This window comes from Nelumbo lutea, chromosome 7 (assembly GCF_056320005.1).
Source record: "Nelumbo lutea isolate HS-2025 chromosome 7, American lotus-T2T, whole genome shotgun sequence".
Lineage (NCBI taxonomy): Eukaryota > Viridiplantae > Streptophyta > Magnoliopsida > Proteales > Nelumbonaceae > Nelumbo > Nelumbo lutea.
The window spans coordinates 60,281,071-60,295,654 of NC_142690.1; the positions used below are offsets into that span (position 1 = coordinate 60,281,071).

General features: G+C 37.9%; 3 protein-coding genes across 6 annotated transcripts in view; all 3 read right to left on the bottom strand.

Annotated features, from left to right (window-relative positions):
• Positions 1-9,234, bottom strand: part of RUG3 (Regulator of chromosome condensation (RCC1) family protein) — a 47,521-nt gene extending 38,287 nt beyond the window's left edge. Inside the window, exons 1-4 of the mRNA XM_088955996.1 lie at positions 8,858-9,234; positions 7,865-8,757; positions 7,550-7,689; positions 7,169-7,360 (exon numbers count right to left, since the gene is read on the bottom strand). Of these exons, the coding sequence (XP_088812122.1) occupies positions 7,169-7,360; positions 7,550-7,689; positions 7,865-8,370 (838 nt within the window). The 5' untranslated portion in view covers positions 8,371-8,757; positions 8,858-9,234. The remainder of the gene's footprint in view (positions 1-7,168; positions 7,361-7,549; positions 7,690-7,864; positions 8,758-8,857) is intronic.
• A 224-nt stretch (positions 9,235-9,458) lies between these two features.
• Positions 9,459-11,976, bottom strand: LOC148846623 (pentatricopeptide repeat-containing protein At2g13600-like). Its single transcript, XM_088955995.1, has one exon. The coding sequence runs from the start codon at positions 11,709-11,711 to the stop codon at positions 9,735-9,737; it is 1,977 nt and encodes a 658-aa protein (XP_088812121.1). The 5' UTR covers positions 11,712-11,976; the 3' UTR covers positions 9,459-9,734.
• A 2,034-nt stretch (positions 11,977-14,010) lies between these two features.
• The window catches only part of PTAC14 (plastid transcriptionally active 14), a 43,056-nt gene continuing 42,482 nt past the window's right edge, over positions 14,011-14,584 (bottom strand). For all 4 annotated transcript variants that reach the window (XM_088954772.1, XM_088954771.1, XM_088954770.1 and 1 more), the window contains 2 exons: positions 14,416-14,458; positions 14,011-14,297 (listed from right to left, as the gene is read on the bottom strand). In XM_088954772.1, coding sequence (XP_088810898.1) covers positions 14,219-14,297; positions 14,416-14,458 — 122 coding nt within the window. In that variant the 3' untranslated portion in view covers positions 14,011-14,218. The remainder of the gene's footprint in view (positions 14,298-14,415; positions 14,459-14,584) is intronic.

Sequence of the window (14,584 nt, forward strand, 5' to 3'; positions counted from 1 at the left end):
TTGGGCATTGAAGTTGCTAGATCTAAGGATAGTATCTTCATTTCTCAGTGTAAATATGTCCTTGACCTCCTTGCTGAGACTAGTAAACTTAGAGCTAAACCAATCTCCACTCCTATTGATCATAATCATAAACTTTCTGCTACAGATGGTGAGCTTTTATCTGATTAGGGGGTGTTTCAGATACTGCTTAGGAAGTTGTTATATCTTTACATGACTCGGCCAAATATTTCCTATGCAGTAAGTGTTATTAGTCAATTTATGCATTCTCCCAGAGATACTCATTTAGCTGTTGCAAAAAGGGTTCTGTGTTACTTGAAAGATACTCCAGTGAAAGGTATTCTGTTTGCTAAACATGGACACATGAAGCTGTAAGCTTTCACTGATGTTGATTGGGCAGGATGTATTAATGATAGGAGATCCACCTCAGGTCATTGTGCTCTGGTCCCTGGGAAACATTGTGTCATGGAGGAGTAAGAAACAGTCTGTAGTTGCTAGATCCTCAACTGAAGCAAAATACAGGGCAATGGCACATGGTGTGTCAGAATTACTTTGGCTACAATCCCTTCTAGAAGAATTAGGGGTTGACTACGATAAGCCAATGATGCTCTACTGTGACAACCAAGCAGCTATCAACATTGCACATAATCCTTTTCAACATGACAGAACTAAGCACATTGAGGTTGATAGACATTTTATAAGGGAAAGAGTTTCTTCAGGAGAGAAGTTTGTTTGCCATTCATCACATTAGACGAGCAATTGGCTGAAATCTTGACCAAGGGAGTTCCAAGAGGGAAAATGACACACTATATAAGCAAGTTGGGCATGATCGACATCTATGCTTAGCTTGAGGGGGAGTGTAAAGAGACTGGGCCGAATGGGTCCTAGTATCTTCTCTTGTAATATCTTTTCTTTTATTGTTGGCTAATGGGCCTCTCTTAATGGGCCTGTTATTTCTTTTTGTTTAATCTCTTTATGTTACTGCCTAGCTGGCCACCCACTTAAGGGCATACTTGTCATTACCTTAACTTTAATTCTTAATAAAAAAAAGGATTGGAGGAGAAAGGTAAGATAATTCGATTCTTCTTCTTCTTCCTTCTCTTTTCGCCATCTTCTTCTCTTGTGTTGCTGCTCTTACTTCTCTTTTTCCTTTTTCTTCTAATCTTCAAATTTACACCTAATATTTGAGGACTGATTTACATCTGACATAAAGCCAGACTTGTTGCACAGGGATACAAGCAAGAATACAGGATAGACTATGAGGAGACCTTTGCTCCTGTAGCTAAAATGACTAATGTACGTCTTCTGATGGTCATATTTGTAGCCAAACAGTGGACAATCCATCAAATGGATGTCAAGAATGCTTTTCTTCATGGGGAGTTAAAAGAGACGGTCTATATGAAGCCCCCTCCAGGATATTGTATAGATCCGAAACTTGTTTGTCGTCTGAAGAAGTCACTCTATGGCCTAAAGCAAGCCCCTAGGGCATGGTTTGAAAAGTTCAAATCTGTCATCACTGATGTTGGCTTTACCCAGAGTCCTTCCGATGATTCCTTATTCATCTTAAGGAGGAAGCAGGGAGTAACAATATTACTCCTCTATGTTGATGATATACTCATTACAAGGGATGATACAAAAGGAATTTCTAGGCTACAACAGTTACTCAGTGAATCCTTCAAGATGAAGGACTTGGGGCCTTTGACATATTTCTTGGGCCTTGAAGTGAGCAAAAATTCTCGAGGATACTTTGTTAATCAACAGAAGTATGCGGCTGACCTAGTTAAACTGACAAATATTAGTGACTCTAAGATTTTGGACACTCCACTAGAACTAAACCTGAAACTCAACAAAGATGATGGGTCTCCCCTTGAATATCCTACCCTTTATCGTCAGCTAGTGGGAAGTCTAATCTATCTCACCATGACTCGGCCAGACATATCTTATGTAGTTCAGATAGTAAGTCAATTTGTTTCTTCTCCGAGACAACCACATTTATCTGCAATTCATTAGATTATAAGATATGTGTGAGGCACACTGTCACATAGGATATTCTTCTCCTCATCATTTCCCATTCATCTTATGGCCTATGCGGATGCTGATTGGGCTAGATGCCCTAACACCCGACGGTCCACTACTGGCTGGTATGTCTTCCTAGGTAACTCCCTTATCTCCTAGAAGTGCAAGAAACGAGCTATTGTGTCCAAATCTTCCACTGAAGTTGAATACAGGGCTATGTCTTCCGTGTGTAGTGAGATCATATGGCTTCGGGCTCTTCTATTTGAAATACTAAATGAGCCATCATTGCCTGTTCCTCTTTATGCAGACAATATCGGTGCAATAAAAATTGCATCCAACCCCGTCTTCTATGAGCACACCAAACACAAGAAGTTGATTGCCACTTCATTCACAATCTCCTTCTTGAGGGTACCATATCTCTTCCCCACGTCTCTTCCGGGCTTTAACTAGCAGACTTGTTGACTAAAGCAATGGCACGGGCTCATCATCTATTTCTCATGGCTCAAGCATCAGTTTGAGGGGGAGTGTAGAGGCAATAAAATCTAGCCGTAGGGCTATTTTTGTACTTTTACTTTTCTTGGTTGTATATCTATTCTTTGTATTATCTCTCTCTTGTACATTAAGGGCAGATCTGTCCTTTTACAACTTAATATAAATATATCTTTTAGGGTGTCGACTGATACAAGGTGTCACACCCACCACTCTGTTGTTCTCTCTCTGTCTGTCTCTCTCTTTCTCTAACTTTCGAACTGACTCTGACAATATTATTGGGGGAGGGGGGCTGTTTTGGATAATTAACTGAAACCGGGTTTCTAGCAAACTAGTTGAAATGATCTCTGAATCATCAAAAAGGTTAACAAAGACAGAGGGAGATCCACGAATCAAGACAGTCAGTTCCATCAATACAACTCTTTTTTCTCTCTTCTAGTTGTCAAGGTGATGCATAGGTGTTTGCCTATGTGATAAAGCCTAGTTATGGGATCACCTTGGAGTTTCCATATGGAGTGCAGTGAAACCATACAATATTGTATATGTACAAGAGGCATAATAAAAGATCAATTTTCAACTTAGAGAGCCATCAAATAGGATTTACCCCTTGGTTTGTTCTTTTCTTTAAGAAGTTAAAGAAAAAGTCCTCTCTATCCAAGTGTGACCAGAATGCCCTTTTATTTTATTCCTTTTTTTTGTGTAATTAATACACCTGTAAATGCACTCCTATATATCTTTGTTGCATTCAAAATGGCAAGGATCCCATCCCTTCATATCTTTGTTTTGTTATAGTCTCTGACTTAATGCTCACATAAATGCATTCTCTCTGTATCTCCCTCCTACATTAACAGAATAGAGATATATATATATAACTGCCTCAGTTTCCTTTTATATTTTATTGGAAACTTTAAATTCCATTGATTATGAAAAGTATGCATATATACAACTTCCAAGCAGTCCTGCAAGGTGACAGCTATCACCATGCTCTTTTTCATTTCATTCCTTGGTTTCTTAGGCTACCTGATGTTGTTTTAGTTCTACTTATAGTGTTTGATAAATTATTTTGTGTTAGATCACGTTTAATGTTTTCTAGTTCATAAACCAACAAGGGAAACAAGTTAATATCCTAAAAGCAGTTTTAAAAGAACTAACCTCATTGATCTGTTTACTAGTTACCTCCATCTACAGTTAAGAATTAAATATTGAGTAAAAGAAAGGATTCAGAGGTCATTTATTAGTACTGTTCAACAGGAGATCCAGATAAGCACAGGTAAATGCTTCTTTGGCATTGATAACAACCTAAATATGGAGCAAAAGAAGATGCATAAAGTTTCTTCTATTTCTTCTGAACTCAAACCCAATAATTTATAAATATTGACTAGTTTGAGGGACAGATCTAATTAGTTTAAGAAAGCGATAGGATGATTTCCAGGTTCAGAACTTCAGATTCAGGTAAGAGAAATTATGCATCATGAGGCACTGCAATGAGGTATCTAACAGGCTACACAGGACTCAGGGTTCTAATGACCATCCAAATCCAGCAATTGTTGTTAACTGTCCTTCACAAGAGATAGCATGCCTAGCGCCAAAGTTGTTTCCACAAAAACTGTGACAAGTCAAATTTTGAGACTTTCCCATTAAATGCACTCACTAGATGAATACTCTGTCATTTTCTAAAACTTATACTAGCTGTAGCTGGTATATAAGATGATCCAAGAAGACAATGAATATTTTCTTAGAGGATCTGAGAACCCAACTGATCAAAGCACAATAGCCCAACCCAAAATTTCAAAATTAAAAATAATAATCCACAATCCTCTAATTACACTCTGCAATATGACAAAAATAAATTAGAAACAAAAACCTAATTGATCTTTTATGTCAATCGCTATTTAAGGCCATACCCCTAATGCCCAGGGGCACACAAGCACATTTCTTCCCCAACTACAGATTACTAGCAATATCTTTGTCAATGAAAATCTTTGATGCTCTTGAAATCAAAGAGAAAAGGAAAAACAAAGGAAATTAAATATCTTGCCATACTGTTCTGCCCCCATAACTTGCCACATGTCCCATGTTTCAAGCATTAGAACCCACCACACCAGATGGATCCCTAAAAGATTAGCTGTGCCAAAAATCAGCTTGTACAAGAGGTTATAACCCTCTGAAATTACTGCATGTAAATGAAAGGTAGAAAATTTCTCTTAAAGTTAAAAACTAGCTCTATGGCTACAAAAAATACCTAAATTAGCTCTATAATGCTAATATTTTGCATACTGTTTCTCTCTGTACAGTTCCTCATTGTACAGGGGCTATATGGCTCTTTGATCTTAATGAAATACTTTACCTTACAGTTCAAAAAAAAAAAAAACGCTAATATTCTGCCTTGCTTTTTGGGCCTAATTGGATAATGGTAATTCTTTAAAGGCCAAATTACAGGCCTTGATTCTGGAGCAACAGTTGATGAGCATGATGGAAATGGGGAACATGGGGGTGGATGGTGATTTCAAAACCATAATCTGCTGGATGAGATCCCTTGCAAGTTCAGGCCATTGGTCAGGCAAGCACAAATTCTAGGTACCAAGTTTACAACTTGAATAGTTCATTCAACTGGGTGCCTAGAACTGCAAATGTTTTGGCAGACATTTTAGCTAGGGCTGGGGCTCCTATAATCATTTGGTGTGGGGTTGTTGGACTGGATTGTAATTTGTAACAGATCTCTAGTTGTATCTTTCTGCTTCTTTCTGGAGCTTGCTCTGTGCTCTCTTGACCTGCCGTCCACTTTCATGGACAGTGTGGAATTTTTGCTTTGATGAACTATTTCTATTATTTATAAAAATAAAAGGTGACAAAATGTTAGAGAAATGGAAGAGTAAACATTTAGATCATATTAGATGCACAAGGTGAAGATCAAAGAGTTTCGGTAAAGAACGAGGACATTAAAGAGAGGCAAAGAAGTTATTTCGTAAAGAAAATGCCTAATGAGTGGAGGAAAATTACAATGATTATATAAGAACAAAGATAATATACAGAGTTGCAATGATTACCATGGAATTAAGATACTGGAACATACTTTCCCTGTGGAAAATGAGAGACTATGGCAATTGGCAAAGAGTAGTGGCAGTATTCATGGGCTATCAAGAAATGGCTGGGATGCAGAATGTCTGCAAATAGCTACTCTGACTATTCCTTGATAAGCAATTCATGGCACTCTTCCATCTTTCCTCAACCATGTAAGGTATGACTTGGCTTCTGGTAGTAAAATAAGATTCTGAGAAGAAGTGTGGGTGGGTGAATCCCCTTTGAAGGATGTCTTTGCCTCACTCTTTGTTCTTTCTAGTCTCAAACATAAACCTGTGGCTGACTTTATAGAACCTCATCCTTCCTCTTCTGGGTTGATTTGGAATTTGGAGCTTACCAGAAATCTGAGAGTCAGAAATCCCCTTGGTGTCTAACTTGTTGAGTGTTTTGGAGTTGGTGACCCTTGTGAATGATGGGAGGGATGCCGGGCGGTGGTCTCTTTCCTCTACTGGCAGTTTTCTTTGTAAGTATCTATTTAGCTCCCTTTTTCTACTTCCTCTCCCCCCACTTTCCCTGTGAAAGAAATCTATTATGTTCCTATTCCTCCAAAGGTTAGTGCATTTTGCTAGGAAGTGTTCCATGGGTGTATTAATACTTGTGATTTGTTGCAAATGAAAATACCAAATTGAGCCTTGTATCCCAACTGGTGTTTTCTGTGTAAATTGAATGGTGAAACTACTTTCCACCTCTTAACTTAATCTCCTGTCCTTTCATTTGCTGTATTTGGGAATGGTTTTCTTCTCTTTCTGGTTGTAGGTGAAATCAAGGTTCTAAATATCAATAGAGAAAGATATGCCGATCGGGGCATATCGACCTATATCAAGCTGTGCCTTAAATTTTTTTTTTTTGTTTTTTTTTTCAAACTGGTTCAGGGGTCAGTTTAAAAGCACAAGGTGCAAAAAAGGTGTAGGGGTCAATTTGCACCCGAGGCACAAGGCGAGGTGCGCGCCTTTCTGAAGCAAGGCGCAATAATTAAAAATAAATAAAAAGCTAAAAAAAATAAAAAAAAATGTCAGAAAAAATCAAAAAATGCAAAAAAAAATCAAAAAACATTAAACATAATATTAATAAAAAATATAAATTTTAAATTTAAAAAAAATGTTTTAAAAACCTATTATCTAAAATTAAAATACATAAACATAACATGTAAAACATATTCACATGTGAATTTTAAAATAAAATCAAACATATAAACCATTTTCAAGCATGTAAAACCCACAATCTCTTTTTTTCCTCAATTGCATTACTTAAAGTAGCTAATGTGATGTAAAATATATTACATTCCCGATTCTACAAGCCGCCTTTGTGCCACGCCCCTCGAGGCAAGCCAAAGTCCTAGAGTCCCAACCATCATATGCTTGACCATGAATACTTAAAATTACCCTCGTCCACAATTTAACTCTTATTAAGTCTACCCTCGCAAATCTTTCAATGTACTACATGTCAGGATTTAGGATGCCACAAGAGATAGTGAGGATGCCTAGTCACCTAGGTGACGCCTTGATAACTATGCCAACCATACAAAAGTAATTGTCTTGAATGTAAATAAATCTTGTAAAGCACAATAGATGAAGAAAATACCAACCTCCCCAATTCCAAAGCTGCCCCTCTTTAGTCAGTGCCATTGTAAAAAATCCTCCACATGACACTGCAACCACAGGCACAGGTAATGCTTTTACTTTGGAAGGAACACTAAGTGCACCCTCATTCGGGCCACGACCAGAACCAAGGCCCAATCTACCATCACCTTCATCTCGACCCCATGTATAAAGTTCACCTACATCAAATGAATAAAAGCAATGATATTTGGTACAATGTGCTGTTGAAGGTTTTCATACAAACCCCATTCAAAATTGCCAATTGTAAAGTTTAAGGTTAGTGAATGCAAGTATAGTTTCTCATTTTGTGTGAATTCAAATAGACAAAGTCCAGTAGTAACTCCTTCCTAGAACAATGGTCAGCAAACCTGAATCTGTTACAGCCGCAGTATGAGCCCCACTGGTTGCAATTTGGCAAATCCTTCCATTCCAATCACCTTTCACCTGTCTTGGCAATAATTCTCTATGATAAACAGAATGCCCAAGAGCCCCAAATCCACCATAGCCCCTGCAAACTTTACCCTACTGTCTGTAAAATCATTACATTACGCAGCTTCAAAGAAAGAAAAGTTCACATCAAATGTAATTGGATATTAAAAGGAGGGCAAGGAACGATGCTAAATGAAGTGATATCTTTAGAATTCTATGTAAAAATAAAAATCCTCTACTGATGCATTACCGACCAAGTAAAGACTTCGCCAAGGGCGGTGAGCGCAACAGAATGAAGTCCACCCGGAGCGATACTTCGGACATTATCAAGATTAGGGTTTAGAGTTGGAACAAATGCAGGGTTTTCGTGACCAAAGCCGAGGCGACCACCTTCACCTTTACCCCACATCCAGAAATTTCCATTAACGAGTAGAGAAGAGTGGAAGAGGCCACATGAGATGCCAACCTCCACAGACGACTGTGAGGCTTTGAAATCTGATGCATCGGAAGGAGGGAGGCGTCCAGGGATAGGAGAAAGTTGGAAACTGGAGGGCAGGGCAAGAGAGGCGACAGGAGTTGGGTATAGTCGGATTTCTTCAATGCCACCGCCGAGTTGGCCTGAGGCACCTCGGCCCCATGACATGAGCTGGACGGTGGTGGACTCTTCTTCGGTTTTCCATAGCAGAGGAACCTTAGAAGAGGACGAAGAGGCGGACGAGAAGTAGCGCGCTAGGGATGAGCAGCGTATGCGATGCGCCATCAAACTTTGCAGCCTCTTCCTTGTTCGCTGGGATGTCCCAAGAGGTTTAACCAGGGTTTAGGAAGGACCGAAGGAGACGATGCTCAGTAATGGGTCGGCTGAAGCTCAGCCCGCACCAAATTCACACAAACCCACCCATATGGCCATCCCTTCAGAGATTGTCTCCGGAAAATCTCCTGCAGTGTGAACTCCTCAATCAAACAGGATTACAGGAATACATGTCCCGAACTCGTGTGACATCACTTCCACGTGCAACCTCTAGCTCGCGGCCTCGCTGAGGGGGAGAACGGGAGGGTGAGCCGTGACCGTGAGCAATTCCATCTGCTAGACTCATACTTAACTAAAAGAGAGGCTACTGCTCTGAAACGGAGAGAGAGAGTGATGCCTCTGCAATCAGTTGAAGAAATCTGGTAAGCCTGTGTTCCTTCAAGTTCTAAATCAGTTGAAGGAATGAAAGACTCCGAAGATCCCAATTCCAATATCTTACCTTTTCAAAGCCCCACTTTATATATTTAAATAAATGAGCAGCAGTAAACACCATGATGAGCAAGGGTGAAGGGATTGAACGCACGAATCATTTTCAACTACTAAAGTGGCAATTGACCATGTTCACCTCTATAGGGCCTCGAAGGTGTAACTAAAAGAGGAGAAGGAAAGAACAAAACTACGAGACTGGCACCGGGTAGCGATCACAGCAAAGTTCTTGGTCGTCCTCCGCAAGCACGGCAACCATCAACTCTAGATTAGGGCTGATATTAATGAATAATGACATTATAGTTGCTTTGGCGCAACCAGGCGAACACGGTGGTGACGGATGGTGCAAAAAGAGAGAATATTTGAATTTGATCAAATATTCTTGAATTTGGAATATTTGAATCATCAAGCATTACTATATCATCATCTTCCCCCTTCTCCTGCTCACTGGAACTAAGCATGATAATAAGGAAATCAATGGGTTGGACCAGACTTCATATTAGTTTGATCCAACTTCACAGAATGGGCTTTTCTTCAATAGCCGGATTCCCTCCAGAATCCCTTTCATGGGGGAGCAAAACTACAATTTGGGACATTATGTAATCAACCATATGACAAAAATCTTCGTGAGATGGATTAAAATATTAGCATATTTCTATTTCACAATGTCCATCAATTACAGTTTTAACTTGTTATTATAATCTCCCTTTTGATGGGAAACCTAGGATTAATAACCTTTCCCGTAACAAATATTTCTTTTTCTTTCTTTAAGAGCACCTAAAATTTACAACAAAAATAGAAGTGGTCTATGCAGAAGTTGATCATTTTGATATTTTCATTTCATCAAGAATTGATATAAGGCCAACTTCGTTTATGATGCTTCATCTTTGTTATAGCTTCATGTATGGTCTGTCACGGAAATGAGCATCACTGCCAACCAAAAACCTATAGGTCCCTTCTTTAGTCTCCAACCAACTAAAGCCTTCCCTTTTGGGAACACCTTTCTCTCTCATTGCTCTCCTAACCTCTGCAACACTGTCTAACCTACCCTTTTCTGCATATATACTCGATAACAACTTCTGGAAACCACCCTCATTTGGCTCAAGCTTGAATAGTAATTCTGCTGCAGTTTCAGCCTCTTCAACATTTCCATTAATCCTACAAGCACCAAGCAATGCCCCCCACACACTAGCACCTGGTTCCATTGGCATTGATGCAATTAAACCTTTTGCCTCTTCTAGGCGCCCAGCTCGTGCAAGAAGATCAACCACGGACCCATAATTCTCCTCCATAGGTACAACTCCATATTCCTTATGCATTGCTTCAAAGTACCTGACACCCTCCTCTACTAGACCCGCATGGCTGCATGCTGAGATCAGAGCAACAAATGTGACATGATCTGGACTTATATCTTTCTCTCTTGCCATGCCTTCGAAAACTCTGATTGCATCTTTCCCATTACCATGCATCCCATAACCATCAATCATTGAAGTCCATGAAATCCTATTCTTCTTGGTCATTCTAACAAATTGGTTCTCAGCATATTGGAGCTTTCCACATTTGGAGTACATATCCAATAAACTGTTACCTACCAATGTATCTTCATCTAAACCATTTTTAAGAGCATAACAGTGGATCTCCTTGCCATAGAAGAGTGAAGCAAATCTAGCACATAGTGGAAGAACAATGGCCATGGTGACAGAATTTGGCTTGACACCACCATATTGATACATAGATTGGAACAAAGCCCATGCCTCATCAATACAGTTGTTCTCCACATATCCAGCAATTAAGGAGTTCCACATTGCCGTTGAATTACATTTTTCATAGATCTTACCCATCTCAAATAACTGACGAGCATATAGCATATAATTGCACTTGCCATACATGCCAATCAAAGCTGTAAAAACAAATGCATCTGGCTCCATCCCTCTCCTAATTATGAAACCATGAAGTTCCTTACCTAGTATCAAGTTTGGCATGTCAGCAGATGCTGTTATTAGTGTGGTCAGTGTAACATAGTTGGGCTCAGAGCCGTCAGAAGCCATCTCCCTGAAAGTCTCAATAGCACGAGAAGGGCACTCATTACGTATGTATGTTGCTATTAGTGTAGACCAACCCACCACACACTTGATCACCATGGAATCAAAGACAACCTTTGCCAGTTCCTGAAAACCACAACGACCATACATATCCACAAGAGCGCTTCCAACAAATACATCATTCTCAATATATGTGCTTATCTTTACAGTGTACGCGTGGACTTGCACCCCAAAATGGATCTCTCTCAACTGCCCACAAGCAGAAAGAACACTAGTAATGGTGTGAGAATTGGGCAAAAGACAAGAACATGTTTCGTCGACTTCGCCTCTCATTTGCTTGAAAGATAACAAGGCATCCTCAGGCCGACCGTTCTGAGTATAACCTGCAACCATGGCGGACCACGTGATGTCATTTGGATTTTGTGTTAATTTCATCTGATCAAAGAGTTGGCCTGCCCCACCGCAGTCGCCTGCATGGAAGAAACTAGAAATCACCGTGTTCCAACAAACGGGATCGGGACATGGGATTTCATCGAATAGCTTGCGTGCACTCTGCAATGAACCATATCGAGCATACGCACTTACTAAGGCATTGGTCACATAAGGATCGGAGTGAATGAACCCACGCTTGGTGGCATCTGCATGGATGGCTTGGCATTGATGAAGGGAAGGGGAGTGAGAAGAAGAGAAGGATTTGAGAAGAAGCGAGAAGGTGAAGGAGTTGGGTTGGAAGCCTTGATTTCGGATTCGTTGATAGAAAGCCGTTAGCTCCCGCCATTTTCCTTGCTCGAGGTAGAGGTTCAGAAGGGCGTTGGGAGAACCCATTTAAAATACGGTTACCCCAACGGCATTCTTGCAAAGTGGCAATTGAATTTCACAAATGTGGTGATCCGATAAGAGTATGTTTGGCTTTGGTTGATCTCGCTCCCCCGGAGAGAGAAAGAAGCGCAAAATAGGAGTACTGTTATGTGGATGAACAGTTAAACCGCGGTTCACGTCACGTTCACAGTTAACATCACAGATTACACGATTAGGCATCCCCAATCCCCCAAGGTGAACTCACAAACACGTTACACGCCTGGTGTGTTTTATGTGCACATCAACCATTAGGGAAGCTTCATTTTATTTTTGAAGACAAATCAAATGCAAATATTTATTTAATAAAGGTAAGTTATACCAAACACATACTTAATGAAAATCCTATGGCGTGCTAGACAAATTTGAATTTGAATAATTGGTCTAAATATAAGAACTAAGGCTAACCTGAATTTAAAATTGTCTTAATTAAAGAGTTAATTAAGAATTAGTGCTTTAGTAGAGGAGTCAATGAAAGATATTAACGAGTGTGATACAAATTGTCTTTGAAAATTTACCTTAGGCTATGCTTGGTTGTTGTGCAGATTTATTGCATCAATGCAAAATTATGGCTGTGCATATGATTTAAATTTGTTTCAATCTTCACCTTATTCTATTTGATTGCATTAAAAAAATGAAGTAAAAAAGACCTTAAACATAATAAAGTAAAAACCCTAAACAAAATTAGGATATGTTTGTTTGCAAGGATTTCTAAATTTTGAATGCCTTTGAAACTGTAATAATTACTAAGGTGTATTAGAATTGGTAAACTTTTATTGACTCTGAAGCCTGTAAAGAATGTTATTATGATATTTGAATGTTGAGTTTTGAAAAATGACAATTGACCATTTTAACCTTGGATAAGAGAAAGTTTGTTTAATTATTTAACAAACTAATTAACAATTAATAAAATAAATAAAAATAATGGAATTGATAAAATAATAAATAACTAAATATTTTTTAAAATTAAGAAATTATTAATTAATTAATAAATACTTAAAATGAATAATTACATAAATATTAATTAATTTTTAATATAACTATTAATAATTATTTTTATAATTAATTACTTAATTATTTTTAAGACATTAAGCATTAATTAAATAATATATTTAAAATATTTAATTATATAAATTAATTAACTAAAAAATAAAAATTATGTATTTCATAATTAAATAATTAATTAAAATAATAAATTATTAAACAATTTAAAAATAATTAAATAATTAAATAATTAAATAGATAATTAAAAAAATACATAAATAATTAATAAAGTAATAATAATAATAATTTCTAAATTATAGTATATGTGAAAGGAAAAAGCTTTTGGAAGTAATTTTTGGAAAACAAGGGATGATGTGACGTTTAAGGATGAAGTGAAAACATGATACTAAATTCACTTATTGCCTTTGAAAATGTATCAAAGCTTTTCAGCATTAGAAGGCAACAAAGAGGCCCTTAAACTACAATTCGCATTCTTTTCATTTGTACTCCCATGCATTTGTACTAGCACAAATAAAATTGCACTGCAACCAAACAATACAGCCTTAAGTATAGGAATTGATTAGACTTTAGAGTGTAATTACACAGTTTATATGTAGAAATTAATGAAAGAAAATGGAGAAAAACAAAAAAAGGGAGAAAATTTGCAATTTATCAGCCAATATCGGCCAATGCAGACGGATATTATGAAAATATCAGTTGATACTGCAAATACAGGTGGAATAAATTTGAATTTCAACCATTGATATTTAAACCCTGCATATGAAATCTTAGAAATTTGCATTTTCACAAATTAGCAAGTTTGGGGATTTTAAAGTATCTTAAATCCTTTTTTGCTCATCTTTGATTTGGCTATGATGCCAATATACCTCATGCAAGTTTCAGATATCACTGGTTTCACCCAAATGCTCCAAAGCTTAAAAAAAAATCAAGGAGACGTATCTTGGTATCTGGACAAACCAATGGAATTAAGATCCATAAAAGATATACTCAATGCCAATCTAGGGTACATGATTGGAAAGAGAAACCTCTTTCAAAATCAGGAAAGGAGGTTCCAATAAGAGAAACTGCTGCAGCTATCAACTTATAAATATCCTGTTTCTTTATCTCCTCAGGTAGCTTTTGGTGGGATCAACCACCATAGGTGATTTGGTGTTTGTAGGAAAAAAAAAAAAAACCTTCTGCATCTGAATAGTTTTTGGAGCAGAAGTTTCACTCTGCTATCTAGTCAAAATTATTAGTTGACTTTAAAAGATGATCAAGATTCTTGGAAGCAACTACAAGGATCGTGGAATGGATAATGCACCAAGAGAAAACTTCAAGAAAATACAAAGGTTGTCAAGTTACTACATCTCTAATAAATTTCGTTTCCATAACCTGCGAAGTTGAACAAATGATACAAATTTCATCTACTGGCTAATTCCTATTTGCGCAACCAAAAACAGTGATAAACCATCTAGGCAAAAAATTCACAACTAAAACAATATCCTCTCTTGATAAATCTCCAGTGCTTGGCTGACCTTTTCTATAAACAACTTCCTATGCAGACGGTACCTGCAGGAGCGACATTTTTGTTTAATAAGTAAACTTTGACAGTTCATTCTCCAAGGCTCAAGGTGATTTAACAATGAAACCCAAAAACAAATGATAAGATGCTCATAGGGCTACATACTTAATTGCAGCTTCAAGTGTCCTCCTTGCTTGTGGCATAGAATCTGTTGGCAGTAAAAGCAAATTAGGAACAAGCTTCAACTGGACCTTAATTTATGACAACTGGATCAAGTCTGTAGCTTATTGGTTGATGTATTTCTAAAGAACCAGTGAGAGGGTCCAAACCAGCT